Below are 18,093 nucleotides of genomic sequence, written 5' to 3'. Positions count from 1 at the left end.
CTGAACAATATAGAGTAATAATTCAATTGTTATATATCAGGGGGATCTTCTCTTCACCCTTATCCACTGCCTTAATGTCAGTATGGATAGTAAGGGCCTGTTTGGGCTTCTTTTTAATTTGCGTATTAAAAGGTTTAAAAGATTTAGTCAAATTGAGTAAAAATTATATGTGAATCGACTTTTAACCAAGTTCCAACTTATTTTTTATTCTTGGCTGATAAATGAAGCTTTGATACAGTTAGGCTTCTTACATTCCATGTTATTCAAATCGCATAAGGTGTGTTTTTAGTTCTTATGCCATGTTTAGCATGGAGCTGAAAACGGTTCATAAGCACGTATCTAGCATATAATTCCAATATAAAAAGTTTGCTTAAAAATTTTTGAAAAAGGGACTAAGAGAACTAATCTGAACACAAGGAGGAAGCAAAATTTTGAATGAAGCAGCCAAAACATGGCCTTAGAAATGTAAAATCATTCTTGTTTTTCTAAGACAAGCAGTCAGATGGACACTTAAGCGATATAACTAGTGCTTATGTTGAGCTTACAAAACACTTGTATAGCTACACTGAAAAATGAAAATTTGCCACTTTTGACATAACGGAACTTATAATAAACCAATAGAGAAGCAGTATTTTGTAAATTATTCAAAACTTGAACATGGTGTATTCACCAGAAATGAAGGCTACTTTAATTGAGCTTGTGGGAGAGAAAATGGCTCTATATGAGCTCTCATGACCTGAGCATTAGATATGAAATTGAGAATCAAAACATTTGGAGGAGCATAGCTGATGGCCTGGATACTTCTTTTGACATTATCTAATTTTATATTTTCCACTTAGTCAATTTTTGGCCCTATTTTGCTAAAAGTCTTAAGCCAAAATACTTGATTTCAGTATGTGAGTGACAGCGGCTTCAAACACGAAATGGCATCTTGTGCTTTTTTTTTGTTTCAGAGTCTACATCTAATAATGTGAAGTAACAATAAATTTCAAAAAAGTATATTGAAGCATTTTCACTTAGTAGCTGGTATGTCAAGATGGCATATTATTATGGACTCCTGTGCATGTCAGCAGATGCATGGCGACAGGCGAAGTCAATATTTTTCAAATAATTTGTTTTCAAGTGAAAATGTGCATTCCATTCCAGTGAACTTTACTTTGTAAAACTTGGATAAACTGAAATTTGCTACTAATTCAAATACAACTTTTATAATTGCTTTGCATAATAGATATAGGCGTATCTGGTATACTAAAGTTTTTTTTTTTTTATTTGCCGATTTATTCTCGTCCTTTCGTAATATTCGTCTGTGTTGTGTGGCAATCTGCATTGTGTGGGCGCGAAAGAAGAAGAACAAAATAGAGCATTTTAGATTAATTCTAAAGACTATTAATGCTTGATCTTATTTTATTTTTTTACCTTTGGAATAAAGAAATTATTGATAAGTAAGTTTAGTCAAAAATAGATAGGCCTAGTCTATGTTTCCTAAACCTGAAAAGCTTGCAAGTTAATGCGGGGCCCATCAATTATTAACACCTTAAAAGGTGGTTTGACTTTTAATAAATATAGACCTATATGGTGTTTATTTTACTGGCCACTAACTATAATTTCAAATTGTCTAAAGACCTTGACACTCAATATGGATCTAAATCACTAGGCTATTGATGCACATGAATTTTTAGCCTACTTCTGTCTTGCCAGCCTAGCTTCATTAGGACAATAGCCCAAGTACTTGGACATTGCACAACTTGGAAAATTAACTAGTTTAAGATGTAGCTTTCATGGACATGGTCAGTACATGTTGAATTTATGTATTTATTTGTTAATACAAATAGTGGTAAGCATCAATGCTTGTTGCAAAGACACAAAATCATAATACTAATCTAAAGTAAATTGACAACAACAAACTAAACAGCAAAAACTTCTAAATAACACAAAACTACACAACAAAAGCGTCTAAATAAAAGGGCATATTTACTAATGCACTCTTAAAAATTCAAACACTCTATGCCTCAACAACCTCCAAAGGCAAACCATTCCATGGTCCAGCAACTCTACTAACAAAAGATAATTGACCAATTTTTACAGTGGTTTTAGGGGATATAATTTATAATCATGCTGATGAGAAGAGTGATAATGGCTAAATTTAAAAAATAAATTTGGATCAACACCATCCACTCCTTTAATTATACAAAACACATTTACAAGGTCACTGTGATGTCTACAAAACTTCAATGATAGGAGTTGAAGCCTAGAAAGTCTCTGAGGATAGGAAAGGCACTGAAGGTATAGGACCAATCTAGTGGCCCTTCTCTGAAGCTTTTCTATCTTATGCTCATCTGTTAGACTTAATGGAAACCAAACAGAAGTATTGTACTCAAGAAGAGGGCAGACCATTGATCTATATAGCCTAGTAGTAAGAAATTACAAATGTTAAACCTACTAAAGCTTCTCTTTATAGACAATTTTTTTTTGCTGGACAACAGCAACAGTACCTGGGTGTGTGAAAATTGAATAAAGGATTATTGGCTAAATTTGTGAGATAGAACATTTATTTCTGCTTATATTTGTGGTTTTCTGCTTTCAGAAGGGGTAAAGCATCAGGCAGTTTCTGATCTTTTCATGGTAATCATGTTCAGATGGAGGGTCACCGGCACTACTAATCCTAGGCTTGTGGATTTGTGGTCTGGTAGGGTTGGCTCAAAACACTCATGTGTCTCTAATGTTATTTTCATACAGATGACCTGAATTATCTGGTTCATCAAGCAGTTCAGTTTGTTTATCAATTCTGCTACTATTCAGTGTTTTAGTCAGCCTTTTTTTAGAGGGGGGGGGGAAGAGGAAAATTGCCTTCATACATCATAATGCTGTTCTTTCCCATCTAGAGCAGTAGCATCTAGGGCTTATTTCTGAGATATCAATGAATATTTTACTCGTCTTCTGCTTCCTGAAAGTTCCTTCCTGTTACACAAAATCTGCCTTGAGGTATATTCTTACAGTTTCAGGAATCCATTCAATCCTCTCAATTGTTTTTGCACTTCTTGGAAAAATGATCCATCTGATGAGCTAATTTCATAAGAGGCTTCACTTTGATAGTCTGTCAGTCACATGGGCTGGTAAAAATAAAAAATAATTTATATACTTTTTTTTAATTAATTTTCAAGGAGGAATTTGTTTTATCAAGAATCTATGGTTGGTCTATCAGTTAAAACGAAAAGGCGCAAAAAGGACTGGGCTTTACACAACATAAATATTAAACTGAAAGATGGAAAAAGTCGGTGAGTTTAAAGAGATACATATCTGGGGCACAGCTACAAAATAATGTGTTACACTACGTCTTGTAGCTCAAGGGGGCAATGACAGGAGGGCCTCTGCCTTCATAGATTTTTGCCCTGTCCCCTTCAATTTGAAAATAGCTCTTCTTGGGATATTTTCATCGACAAATTCCTTTCTTTTCAGTATTTTCATTGAATAAAACAACAAATTCACCCATTCCCTTAATATTGAAAAGTACATTTTTTTTCCACTCTAGATTTTCGTGAACTGACACTCATGTGTGCAACAATTAGTTTCACAGGGAAAAAAATATATAATAACAATTCATTTTCCATAGATTCCATATTTTCCATTGCTCCATTGAGTTTACTGAAGCTGCTTAAATGGATTAAAGGATCAGGTATCCTTTATTTAGAGCGTTCATTTAGATGCATCAGGTTGACTGCCAAAACAACAAGTACTAAAATAAAAGATTGTCAAGACATTTGCTTTATTTAACCAATCACGTACAAACTTGCTTAGAGTCATGATGATAAAGCTTTCTTAATTTTGTAGAATTTTATCTTTAATCATAACCTGTTTTAAAATGGATTTTAAGAGTACCTTATTTGATCCTTTCCATTGAGGTTTCTGTTCTTTGCTGATAGCAGCTATTGGAATGTAGTCATAATACACGTTTAGGATTTCTCCAAGCAGCTGTCTTGATAGAGTCCTCATTTTTGCACACCACACCTTCTTGTCCTGACATGATGAAATAGTAGTGTGGCCTTTGCTGTTATGTACATTAAACTTTTAGGTATTTCAAAATTGATTGAGTATCTCAAAATTTACAATTGAGAGTATTTTGGTCTCCTTCAGATTAAAATTGTTGTTTTATATCAGACACTAACAGAAACTTCCACTTGCTCTGGTGAGGTCTCTTTTGTTATTTAAAAAGGGCTCTATATTTTTTTATGTTCAAAGTAGAGATCTCCATCTACTAGTGTCGAGGGCTAATATAAAGCTATAATCAAGGAAGGGAAACTATCCTCCAGAGAATATGAGGGACACTTTCCAGGAACAGTTGAATACTAAATTGCAGAGCCAAAAATCTGACAATGCAGAGGCGCCATTTGGGGGGTCAGGGGTGGGCAGATGCCCACCCCAGATTTTTCAGGGGGGCCCAAGCTTCCATCACAAAGGGCCCTTTGCCGGCCATAATAACCCATTATGTCCAACATAATCCATTCTGTCCAATTGATTTGAAATTACTGCACACTTATTACCCAAAGAGCGCAATTACCTGACGACTGTTGGGGTAATTTTAGCAATAGCTATTTGCTATTGATCATTATAAACTTTGAAAGTAGGTTAAATACATAATAAAAGCCTCAAGTTCTGTCAAATGCCCATTTCCTAGATGATTATATTAATAGTATAAATTCTGAATATGAGCAGTAACTGCCTTAAGTTGACAGATTAAAATAGGTCAGTCCCTGTCAAATGTTTCGATGTTTATTTCCTTGTTTTAGTGAATATAAGCCACCGTTTTAGATTACTCGAGTCAGTTCTTATTATGTTTCTGTCCTCGTCTTATGTACATTTACTGTATCATATGTGTAAATAAACATTTTTATGCTTGACACATAAACCTTAGAAAGAACTTCATACAATCTGGAAAGTCGGACTACTACTTTGGCAGATGAAACAGAGCGAGATTACTCCAAAACTTTCGACCATCTACTAGCCGTTTTTGATAGAAGCCTCACAGATAACTTGCCAGTGCTGAGCACACTCGAAACCTTGGATCCAAGTTCATGGACACAGAGTTGCTCAAGCGTTTCTCAGCTCTTTACGAGGAGCTGGATATCAACGACATTCTTCTCGAATCTCAAACTCGTATTGCCAAGTGTTTCTTGCTTGATAAGAAGAAAAAGCCGGAAAACTTCCTAGACATTGTCAACCATCTTCAGGCATTACAAGTGGCTCACTCAGAATTTTAAAAAGTTGAAATTTAAAAGGATTAATATCTTACGCGTAGTTCTGAGGTGTATAGACTCCAGGATGAGAATTTGAGAAAAAATTTCCAATAACAGATGTATCCAAAACTTGATAGTTTGGATTTAGTAATGCAGGAGATGGATGAACTAATTTAAGAAAAATAGTTTATGAAGTAGCAGAATTTGTCTTAGGAAGGTTGAGAAATGAGAGAAAGTTGTCAGTCTAAACTTCTCCAAGTTAAAGATGCTTAATTAATGACAAGGAAAATGTTCTCAATTATCAATTCAAGAATAGAATTTTGTTGACACATCTTCTCCCTTTCCTAAACAATACTGTTCTCTTCTTTATCTTTTTTACTGTTCTAACCTTATCTACAGTCTTTATCTACAAGTCCTAAAAGTTTCAACATCCTAAGTAATTTACTTCCTACACAAACCTGCTAATGCCTCTGTAATTACTCACTCTTTTAACTTTTTTTTTATAGAGAGATTTCATTAGTTTTCCTAAGCATTTTTCAAAAATATATTCACAAAATCCAGTAATTTATCTCTGACTCCATGACCACCATATTAAAAAAAAACAAAACTCAATAACCATATTATCAGTACCTGAGGTCTTATTATTTTTTAATCTTTTTTTTTCTGTCACTAATTCTTCCTCATAAAATTAATTTTTCTTTGCATCTAAGGCATCAAATTTTTTTTATTCTTTTCTACATCTTTTATTGTATCATCTTTTCCTCTATCATGGTTTAACATATTTTCAAAATGTTCTGCTCATTTCTGTTTTTTCTTTCCTTATCATTAAAATGGCCTCATTCCTATCTTTTACTGGGACAAGTCCTAATTGACTATTCCCTCTCAATTTATTAACATGCCCGTACATAATTTTACTATTATGCTGTCTGGCTGCACCTTCCAGATCCTCAGGAATTTTATCCAAGGCCCCCATTCCGCACCTTAATTCATATTTTAATGTTTCTTCCACTTTCTTTACATTCCTCTTATTTCATATAATTTATCCCTTAAATAACTCCTATACAAGTTACTTCTTCCTCTTCATTAAATGTAAAACATTTTTACTAAAATTCTTTGCTACGTTTCTAACTTCCTTCCCCAAGACACCATCTGCAACTTTACAAATTATTTTCCTAAAATTTTTCTATCCATTGTCTCAGAGGCGCCATTTGGGCCAGACCTTGGGGTGGGCATGAACTCCATTTTGGGCCCCCCAACTTTCGTGTAAGAAAAATGCGAGTTTAGGCAGCACATCGAACGAATAATCTAAGTAGAAACACATTTTCAGCACCCATGTGCTGCATGGAAATGTACTGTAACTGAATGTGGAACTCAGCCACACTGACCTCTAAGATTAATTATAACATCAAAGATCATAATCAACGAGGTTAAGTGATTAAACTGAAAGCAGAAAATTCAACCAGACTAATGGCTTGCCCTCCTCAGCGAGAAACTTTCTTACTTAAGTAAACAATACGTCAGTGAAAGTAATCTTCGTTAACCTGCTGAGTATTGTAACCAAAATCTCGGTTTTCCTTCAGCAGAAATCTTTCAGATCAAATATATTTACAAAAAGGAAAAACATAACAAGAGAAAAAAATATTACAACACTCAAAGTAACAAGGGGAACCGCCGAGGTTTCATCTTTGCAGTAGTCCAATTTTCTACTAAATCCTTCTCTCCAAATATCGAAAGGAGGTGACTGAGATGATCGTCTCCTGTTGTAGACTGCAGGTAGTTTTTCACTATTTCTAGGCTAGAAAACAAACACTCATTGCTCGCTGTTGTCACAGGAATTGTGGCAGCAATACGAAGTACTTTAATTACTTCTGAGTGAGCCACTGGTAATGCCTGAAGATGGTCGACAATGTCTAGGAAGTTTTCCGGCTTTTTCTTCTTATCAAGCAAGAAATGCTCAGCAATACGAGTTTGAGATTCGAGAAGAATGTCGTCGATATCCAGCTCCTCGTAAAGAGTTGAGAAACGCTTGAGCAACTCTGTGTCCATGAACTTGGTCGAGCTTGGATCCAAGGTTTCGAGTGTGCTCAGCACTGGCAAGTTATCTGTGAGGCTTCTGTCAAAAACGGCTAGTAGATGGTCGAAAGTTTTGGAGTACTCTCGCTTCGTTTCATCCGCCAAAGTAGTAGTCCGATTTCCAGATTGTATGAAGTTCTTTCTAAGGTTTATGTGTCAAGCATAAAAATGTTTATTTACACATATGATACAGTAAATGTACATAAGACGAGGACAGAAACAGAATAAGAACTGACTCGAGTAATCTAAAACGGTGGCTTATATTCACTAAAACAAGGAAATAAACATCGAAACATTTGACAGGGACTGACCTATTTTAATCTGTCAACTTAAAGCAGTTACTGCACATATTCAGAATTTATACTATTAATATAATCATTTAGGAAATGGGCATTTGACAGAACTTGAGACTTTTATTATGTATTTAACCTACTTTCAAAGTTTACGATGATCAATAGCAAATAGCTATTGCTAAAATTACCCCAAGGGTCGTCAGGTAATTGCGCTCTTTGGGTAATAAGTGTGCAGTAATTTCAAATCAATTGGACAGAATGGATTATGTTGGACATAATGGGTTATTATGGCCGGCGAAGGGCCCTTTGTGATGGAAGCTTGGGTCCCCCTGAAAAATCTGGGGTGGTCATTTGCCCACCCCTGACCCCCCAAATGGCGCCTCTGCATTGTCTACATTGTCATATTTTTGGCTCTGCAGTTTAGTATTCAACTGTTACTGGAAAGTGTCCCTCACATTCTCTGGAGGATAGTTACCCTTCCTTGATTTTAGCTTTAGTTTAACCCTCGACACTAGTAGATGGAGATCTCTACTTTGAACATAAAAAAAAAATATAGAGCCCTTTTTAAATAACAAAAGAGACCTCGCCAGAGCAAGTGGAAGTTTCTGTTAGTGTCTGATATAAAACAACAATTTTAATCTGAAGGAGACCAAAATACTCTCAATTGTAAATTTTGAGATACTCAATCAATTTTGAAATACCTAAAAGTTTAATGTACATAACAGCAAAGGCCACACTACTATTTCATCATGTCAGGACAAGAAGGTGTGGTGTGCAAAAATGAGGACTCTATCAAGACAGCTGCTTGGAGAAATCCTAAACGTGTATTATGACTACATTCCAATAGCTGCTATCAGCAAAGAACAGAAACCTCAATGGAAAGGATCAAATAAGGTACTCTTAAAATCCATTTTAAAACAGGTTATGACTAAAGATAAAATTCTACACAATTAAGAAAGCTTTATCACCATGACTCTAAGCAAGATTGTACGTGATTAGTTAAATAAAGCAAATGTCTTGACAATCTTTTATTTTAGTACTTGTTGTTTTGGCAGTCAACCTGATGCATCTAAATGAACGCTCTAAATAAAGGATACCTGATCCTTTAATCCATTTAAGCAGCTTCAGTAAACTCAATGGAGCAATGGAAAATATGGAATCTATGGAAAATGAATTGTTATTATATATTTTTTTCCCTGTGAAACTAATTGTTGCACACATGAGTGTCAGTTCACGAAAATCTAGAGTGGAAAAAAAAAATGTACTTTTCAATATTAAGGGAATGGGTGAATTTGTTGTTTTATTCAATGAAAATACTGAAAAGAAAGGAATTTGTCGATGAAAATATCCCAAGAAGAGCTATTTTCAAATTGAAGGGGACAGGGCAAAAATCTATGAAGGCAGAGGCCCTCCTGTCATCGCCCCCTTGAGCTACAAGACATAGTGTAACACATTATTTTGTAGCTGTGCCCCAGATATGTATCTCTTTAAACTCACCGACTTTTTCCATCTTTCAGTTTAATATTTATGTTGTGTAAAGCCCAGTCCTTTTTGTGCCTTTTTTGTTTTAACTGATAGACCAACCATAGATTCTTGACAAAACAAATTCCTCCTTGAAAATTAATTTTAAAAAAGTATATAAATTATTTTTTATTTTTACCAGCCCATGTGACTGACAGACTATCAAAGCAACGCCTCTTATGAAATTAGCTCATCAGATGGATCATTTTTCCAAGAAGTGCAAAAACAATTGAGAGGATTGAATGGATTCCTGAAACTGTAAGAATATACCTCAAGGCAGATTTTGTGTAACAGGAAGGAACTTTCAGGAAGCAGAAGACGAGTAAAATACTCACTGATATCTCAGAAATAAGCCCTAGAAGCTACTGCTCTAGATGGGAAAGAACAGCATTACGATGTATGAAGGCAATTTTCCTCTCCCCCCCCTCTAAAAAAAAGGCTGGCTAAAACACTGAATAGTAGCAGAATTGATAAACAAACTGAACTGCTTGACGAACCAGATAATTCAGGTCATCTGTATGAAAATAACATTAGAGACACATGAGTGTTTTGAGCCAACCCTACTGGACCACAAATCCACAGGCCTAGGATTAGTAGTGCCGGCGACCCTCCATCTGAACATGATTGCCATGAAAAGATCAGAAACTGCCTGATGCTTTACCCCTTCTGAATATTGACCCCTTCCTGCCCATGGATCGAGTTCTCACTATGTTGGAAAAATCATGAAAAATCCCAGCGAGCAAGTTTGAAGGTCAGTTTCCTATTGAAAAGCAAGAAAAGTTTTTGTTCTCTGACCTCCCAGATTATACAGAAAAAAATACGGAGGATGTTGACACCAAGTTTTCATTTCTGCTAACTGCTGGGGGGGGGCAGCTCGATCACTTCAAGGATTAGTATTTGAATGCCATTTGTCTAAGCATCATATAAGCTAGAACTCATCGCGCTAAAGTTCCAAAATTCATTCTTCATATGTTTTAATTGATACGTGTCTCCTATATAATCCTGTAAAAACTTGAATATAAGCTTTGCTGTTCAATGTCTTCCCACGCCTGTCTAGTTTCAGCTCATAAATGGGGCAAAAGCGGACAGTAAACAAGAGTCTGCATTCATGATTATCTAACTTGTTTGAATGTGTTAAAATCTGAAATTCTGATTGATCGTTCAAAAGTTTTCCAGCTTCTAATTAAAGTAAGTTGTTGTTGTGAAACCCAGTCCTAGCTGAAGTCGAAAAGGCAAAAATCCTCCAGTTTTGCCCCCTTCTCCCCTAATCAATTTCGACATGAAATCGATCATGTCTTCTTAGTAGTTTTTTTTTTTCTGGGGTGTGATTAACTTTATGTCTAGTTGTATCTGGTTATGTTTAATTCTTGTTTCTGGATATACTTACACTGCTGTGAAGTAAAGGCTATTGTGTCCTTGGAAACAAACAAGTGGGAAAATAAACTTATGGTTTTTGATTTTAATGTACCAATCATCTTGTTGAAAAAAATATACAGCTTCGGTTTTAGGTTTGTTGTTACTTTAAATATGTCAATTGTGCTTCAATTTAAGACAGGCTTTTTTAAATTAGACTCTTAAACGCATGTAGCCTGTTTGGTATTGAATGGCCCTGGCCCTCTTTCTTCGTAATTGCTCTTTTTAGGAATATCCTTCAGATTGTACGGAGTGGAGTAATTAAAGTGTTTTGGGACAGAAAAACAACATAAGGTCAATTTAATTGATTTTTTTTCTAAACGCCTAATTGCAAGATTCTTCTAGCTTCTCAAGACGGAGGACTTTTACGCCTTGATTTAAAGAGCTCCTTTTTCAAAATTAACATAAAATGTGCCAAACTGAGTGGACAAAGAAAATTATCTTACATTTATGGACTCCTGAAAACGTTGGCAGTTCACGAAATTGTGTGTAATCCTTAGATTTTTAGATAATACAATTTAAAATTATGTTTTTATTTCAGATACACTGTCATCAGATATGTCAGATCAGGAGCTCCGAACTATGGTCTTAGCATTTCGGGTGTCAGAGCTCACAATGCTTTTAAATTTTGCTGGTAAAAATAGAGCTGGAAGAAAACAAGATTTACAGCAAAGAGCTGTTGATTTAATAAAGATGAAGAATCCAGCAATTAATACTAAAATAAAAGAACTTTATAGGGCAGTTGGCCAAAGTCTTGGACTGCCTAATGTTGACCCATCTACAATACCTATGCCTTCCGCTCCACCTCCAAGTTACCAGCAGCAGCAAGGTACACCAATAAGACTGATCCCTGACCCTGTTCATTCAGCTGCCCAAAAAGCAGTTGAAAGATCAACATTAAGAGGACAAAATCCCTATACTACAACTCAGTCGTATGGGGGTCAATCGGCAACTAGAGGATACCCAATTCAAACTGATGTAAAACTTAAAAAACTTCCTTTTTATGATGTCCTGGCTGAGCTTATTAAACCAAGTAGTCTTATTCCATCTCCTGTTAATCGTTTTCAAGAAGCACAGTTTCAATTTCACCTCACACCGCAACAAGCTTCTGAAATCGCTTCAAATCGTGATATAAGAAGAACTGATCCTTATTCTGTCCAAGTACAAATTCGGTTTGCATTACTTGAAACCACAAGTGAACAAGATGACTGTTTTCCTAGTAATGTTAGTGTAAAAGTAAATGGAAAAGCAGTTCAACTTCCTAACCCAATTCCAACTAATAAGCCTGGTGTGGAGCCAAAGCGGCCACCAAGGCCTGTTAACATATCATTATATTGTAAATTAGCTCCCATTGTAGCTAATGTCATTGCCGTTTCTTGGACTGCAGAAATTAGTAAAAATTATATTTTAGCTGCTTATGTTGTTAGAAAGTTAAGCTCACAAGATCTTCTGCAGAGGATGCAGAAAAAAGGCACCAGGCCTATAGACTATACAAGAGGTCTTATAAAGGATAAATTAAAGGTACCTTTCAGGCTTGTCTTTTTATAGGATAGAATATTTTTTTACTGTACTAGCTAGCTTGGGTGTGATCATAAGAATAATTCCTTGTTTTCTGGAATAATTCCTTGATGTTTAACGAATGTTTCAGGTGATGGTAATTTTTCTTGGGGAATGTTAGCTATGGCTTGTGGTTGGCCAAAGGTCAATTAAGAGAAAATCATTTTTAGAGTTTTTTTTCTTTTATTGCATAATTGAAAAGTGCATATTTGTACTTAAACTTTTAAAGTCTAGAGAGAAAGCTTCAAAGACAGAACCCTTCTCTCTATTCGGGTTGAGGCCTTTAAAGCCAATTTAAGTGATTTTCAGCAGAATCCGAATTCTTATTATTCTTATTACCCCTTTGTATTAGCTTTTGATTTAATTATAGCATGGCAACGTGAAGTTTTACCAATTAAAGTTATGCTATTGTACCATCTACATCTGTGTAAGCTGTTCAAAATGAAAAAAAGTTCTGTAAAATCTAAAAGCTTTGTTATTTTATTGGTTTCTATTCTTAGACTACCCTATTATTTTTGTTTAATGAATTGTTAGATGTAAGTAAAATATTAGGCTTATGATTGATAGATTAAGGAGGGTAATATATTTTCGTTAAATTATAAAAAAACACATTTTGGTCAGTTCTAGATGTCTTCTAATCATCAACTATGATTTGTTAAGGTGGATTTCGTGTCTTTTTATTATGCATAATTCTTTGGTTAGGTATCTGGGTGTTATTCTGTAGGAAATTTCACTTTTCAATAAAAAAAAAGTTTACCTTTAATATTTATCTTCAAAAATTGCAAGTAACATTGGATTTCTAAGAAAATTTAAACTAACTTTTTCAAATTCAGTTCTCTGTCTTGATTTTTTTATTTTGTTTTTTGTTCTTCACTTTATTTATTGTTGTTCATAATTTATTTAAATTATTCGTGACTTTTCTGGAATTCTATTGTGCTTCTTTTAATAGATCTAAATTTATGGTCATTATTGCGAACTAATTATGGAAGAAACAATGTTTTACTGCTGTTGGGTTGTTTTGGCTTTTTATCAGACGTATTTCTTTGCTTGATATTCTGTGTCGTGGGGGTCCTGCTTGCTTTAGTGGTATGCTTGACTGGGTGCTAAAAATCTCTCTAAGTAACCCAATTATTTTCTTCTTTTTAGGCCCTTAAATTCTAAATAATTTTAGGGGGTGAAGGGAGGACAGGAGGATTTTCACATCCCTCATAATAAAAGCCCAAGGTATAATTTTCTCTTTTGTCATGTAAGCAAACTGTAATAGAAAAGGGGATAAAAAAAGGCAACAATTGAGCTTTAACTAGTAAAAATAGTGATTTTAGTCAGCCAATCATAAGGTAGTTGATGAAAATAAGCAAGAGCTCAGAGCTCTTATGGCACTTGTGACGAGATCGGAAGAGCCAAGAGCTCATACGGTATGAGCTCTAGAAAAATTCTAAGAATCAATAGATTGATTTAAAAGGAAAATCAGAGGCTTAATACCAGTAGGGATTTAAAATAAGAGCTCTGAGTCACGAGGTCTTTCTAAGTATCAAAATTCATTAAGATTCGATCACCCATTCGTAAGTTATAAATACCTCATTTTTTCTAATTTTTCCTCACCCTTCAGCCCCCCAGATGGTTGAATCGGGGAAAACGAATTTTTCAAGTCAATTTGTGTTGCTTCCTGACACGCCTACCAATGTTCATCGTCCTAGCACGCCCAGAAGCACCAAACTCGCTAAAGAACTGAACCCCGCCCCCTAACTCCCCCAAAGAGAGCGAATCCAGTACGGTTACGTCAATCAAGTATCTACGACATTTCTTATTCTACCCACCTAGTTTCATCCCGATTTCTCCACTCTAAGCGTTTTCCAAGATTTCCAGTTTCTCCCTCCAACTCCCCCCCCCCCAACGTCAACAGATCTGTTCGGGATTTGAAACAAGAGCTCTGAGACATGAGTTTATTCTAAATATCAAATTTCATTAAGATCTGGTCACCCGTTCTTAAGTTAAAAATACCTCATTTTTTCTAATTTTTCCAAATTAAAACCTCCCAGCTCCTCCGAAGAGAACGGATCCGTTCCAATTGCGTCTAACACGTATCTAGAACTTTTGCTTATTCTTCCCATCAAGTTTCCTTCTGATCTCTCCGCTTTAAGTGTTTTCTAAGATTTCCGGTCCCCCCCCCCCAACGACGCTGGACCCGGTTGGGATTTAAAGTAAGAGATCTGAGTTACGAGGTCCTTCTAAATATGGAATTTCATTAAGATCCGATCACTCCTTCGTAAGTTAAGAATACCTCATTTTTTATAATTTTTCAGAACTAACCCCCCACCAACTCCCCCAAATTGAGTGGATCCGTTCCGGTTATGTCAATCACGTATCTAGGACTTTTGCTTATTTTTCTCACCAAGTTTCATCCAAATCCCTCCACTCTAAGCGTTTTTCAAGATTTTAGGTTCCCCTTCCCCCATCTCCTCCCCCCAATGTCACCGGATCCGGATGGGATTTAAAATTAGAGCTCTGAGACACGATAAGCTTCTAATTATCAAATTTCATTAAGATCTGATCACCCTTTCGTAAGTTAAAAATACCCCATTTTTTCTATTTTTTCCGATTTGACCGCCCCACCACTCCCCTCCAGATTATCGAATCCTGGAAACTACAATTTCTAATTTAATCTGGTCTTGTTCCTGATACGCCTGCCAAATTGCATCATCCTAGCTTACCTGGAAGTGCTTAAACTAGCAAAATTGGGACCGACCGACCGACAGAATTTGCGATCGGTATATGCCGCTTGGTAGATACCAAGTGCCATAAAAATTAAATTAACTCTTTTTACATTTCTTTGGCTTTTACATGTGCTCTGAATGCCTAAAGACAAGGTTTGTTGTAGGCTGGTATTAAAGAAATCATTTGGTGATTTTGCAGTCACATAAATGAATCAAATTTCTCCTGAGTGGCATGTAGATAATTTCAATGATCTATCATCTACGCCATTTTTTCGTTCAAATGACATATTTTAAAGGATACAACCAGGTGTTTTTTATTCCTTCCATATATTTCCGTGAGACAAAGATGCCTGCTTAGAAATGATAAATTTTAGTTAATTTGGCAACAACAAAAACAAAATAATTTGAGATCCCTCGAAATTCCGATGTTCTGTGTCAGTGGTATTTTAAGGTCTTTGTTTCAAAATCTGCGTAATCGCTTTTCAAGTAGGTACAGTTGTTTTTACTTTTGTTAGCTTTTATGGAGAGTTAAACTGTAAAATTTCTTATAGTGGGCTGTTTCTAACTTCTATTTGGCCATTCATGGCATGTGGCTCATGTCTTTGGCAGCTCTTTGCAAGGAAATTTTGCCTTTTTCATATAATTAAATAAAAAAAATACAAGTTTTTTTTAGCTGAAAGTAAGGAGCGACATTAAAACTTAAAACGAACAGAAATTACTTCGTATATGAAAGGGGCTGCTTCCTCATCAACGCCCCGCTCTTTACGTTAAAGTTTGACTCTTTCTCTCAAATCTGCTTTTTAAAACAGTAAAAAACTTTAGCGTAAAGAGCGGGGCGTAAAAGCCCAAGGCATTATTTTCTCTTTTGTAATGTAAACAAACTGTAATAGAATAAGGGGATTAAAAATGCAAAACTCGAGCTTTAACTATTAAAAGTAATAATTTAAGCAAGGCAATCATTAAGTCGGCTGTTGAAAAAAATAGTTCTTTTTAAATCTCTTTAGTTTTTTTATGTTCTCTGGATGCCCGAAGACATTTTTTTCTAATATATTTCAGCTAAATGGGAAGAATTGAAAATTTCTTTTATGGGTCATTTGAGTTAACCTAAAACGTCAGCAGAAAAACAGGAATCCTAAGTGTTTTCTGTTGGAATAGAAAAATTTCGATGGAAGATTAAAGGTTTTATTTTTTTAAATATGACTGCTAATCATTGAAATTTGTAATTCAGTTTATAGGCCGCAAATTGGTATGAAAAAGAGGTTGCTCTCTCCCCTAAATATCCCCAAATTATTTTTTTTACAGCCAAATAGAGTAGGAGGGAGGAGGAGTATTTTACCTTCTTTTTTTAGGCAATTTAATATTGCATCTAGCTTCCATTAAACTATTTACCTGATTGAGAATGGACATACATCTTATCAGTCAAGGCACTAGTGACGAATTAGTAAAGAGCAAAATGCTTCCTTATACAATTTTTTTTCGACCTTTTCGTATGGAAGAACTAATCACAGAAGCATGGGATGGGCCTTTTTCAATTAGACAAATGAAACTTCTAGCGCCTGTTTTAAGAGTTGAAAGTCTTTAGAGGGCAATCAATCCCTCTGCGGCTCTTATTATGCTCCGGTTAACCTGTAAACTAGCGTGGTATCGGATCACTTGACTGATTTTTGATGGTGACGGGGCGGGTCTCGAAATTTTCTTACATAGTTATTTTATTCCTAGGTGGACAATGATTCTGAGATAGCCTTGACATCTTTACGTGTTTCGTTAAACTGTCCCTTAGGAAAGATGAGGATGTCAATTCCATGTCGACCAACAACCTGTTCTCACCTTCAGTGTTTTGATGCATCTCTGTTTTTACAAATGAATGAAAGGAAACCCACTTGGGTGTGCCCTGTTTGTGACAAAGCCATCCTCTACGACAATCTTATCATTGATGAATATTTTACTATGGTACTGGACTCTAGAATCCTGCCGAGTGATTGTACTGAAATCGAAATGAAAATAGATAGCTCTTGGGAACCTAAAATGATCAGTGGTAAGTAATCGAAAGTAGTAACAATCATGCAAGTAACTTTGGTCTGAGAATTGCTTCGACTGAAAAAATATTTTTATGAAAAAAAAATGAAGTTTATAACTTATTTTATAATTTTGAAAAGGTAGAATTCAGAAAAAGAAAATATTATCTGATATTGTAGAGGAGGATGAATGTCAGAATTTTTGAAATGGGAGTAGAATTCTGGTATGAAAAGGATATGTACCCTTTCATGAATAGAGCATTAATCTATTGACTTTATTCTTTGGTGACTTCTGAAAATATGTTTTTTTAAACTTTCTGGTTTGCTAAATATCTCTTAAGCTGTAGCCATTACAATGTCAATGCTGATATCTGATAAGAATTATTGTTGTCTCACAATAATGACGTTTACAGTAGTTTTCAAATATGAATTTGAACTAATCTGCTGTAAATGATTCTATATATTGTAAAGTAATTTTTTTTATATTGTAAATTAAAAAAGAGATAATGAACTTACCTCTTGCTTTTTTGCTGTTTATTTAGAGAAACTACGTATATAAGACTATTAATATTTATTCCAGTTGTTATGTAATAGACAATCTAGTGCTAAAATATCCAAGCCAGAGAAACCTTGGGTAAAAAAAAAAAAAAAAAAAAAAAAAAAAAAAAAAAAAAAAAAAAAAAAAAAAGCCAGATACCCGAAATAGATGTAGATTATATGTTTTATATTTATTTCTACATCATACTTGGGACATATATTTTTTTTTGCTTATGAGTTTACGCTTATGAGGTTTTGTGGTTTTTATGTAGGATAAATGACCCAAGCATTGTGCCTTTTGACTCAGTCCTGGCTGAATCTGTTTAAGGAGGGGAAACCCGGGCTCTTTTAAAGAAATTGATTTTATGATTTTAGTTAAAAATTTGTTTTGTAGATGCGGTTTTTGCGTAAGTTTGTTATCATTTTTTTTATGTTGTATTTTGCTGATGACGGCTATTGAATATGTAGCCGCAATATTCGAATACGTTCTGCAGCTTTGTTATTCACTGTCCTCACAAATTCTGCATTATCTTCTCTTTTTTATATGATTGAATCGCAGTGTGATCTTCGTCATTATTTAAATTACGGAGTAAATCACGGCGCTGTAAATTTAACTTGAGAATTCATAATGAGAAGTTGAACTACTAAATAAAGCTTGTCTTGTTAAATTAAGACTCAAATAAGAAATGCCAAATCAAAACATTGAATCCGTCATAAATTGGGATCCATTAAGTCAGAA

At 35.0% G+C, this 18,093-nt stretch overlaps 1 protein-coding gene across 2 annotated transcripts in view; it reads left to right on the top strand.

Moving 5' to 3' along the window:
* Positions 1–1,312: 1,312 nt before the first annotated feature.
* LOC136033835 (E3 SUMO-protein ligase PIAS1-like) overlaps positions 1,313–18,093 on the top strand; it is a 32,885-nt gene continuing 16,104 nt past the window's right edge. For both annotated transcript variants that reach the window (XM_065714774.1, XM_065714773.1), the window contains exons 1-3: positions 1,313–1,442; positions 11,073–12,052; positions 16,522–16,837. In XM_065714774.1, the coding sequence (XP_065570846.1) occupies positions 11,090–12,052; positions 16,522–16,837 (1,279 nt within the window). In that variant the 5' untranslated portion in view covers positions 1,313–1,442; positions 11,073–11,089. The remainder of the gene's footprint in view (positions 1,443–11,072; positions 12,053–16,521; positions 16,838–18,093) is intronic.

This window comes from Artemia franciscana, chromosome 12 (assembly GCF_032884065.1).
Source record: "Artemia franciscana chromosome 12, ASM3288406v1, whole genome shotgun sequence".
NCBI lineage: Eukaryota > Metazoa > Arthropoda > Branchiopoda > Anostraca > Artemiidae > Artemia > Artemia franciscana.
The sequence above is the reverse complement of the archived record's forward strand: the minus strand, read 5'-3'. Positions and strand labels throughout refer to the sequence as shown.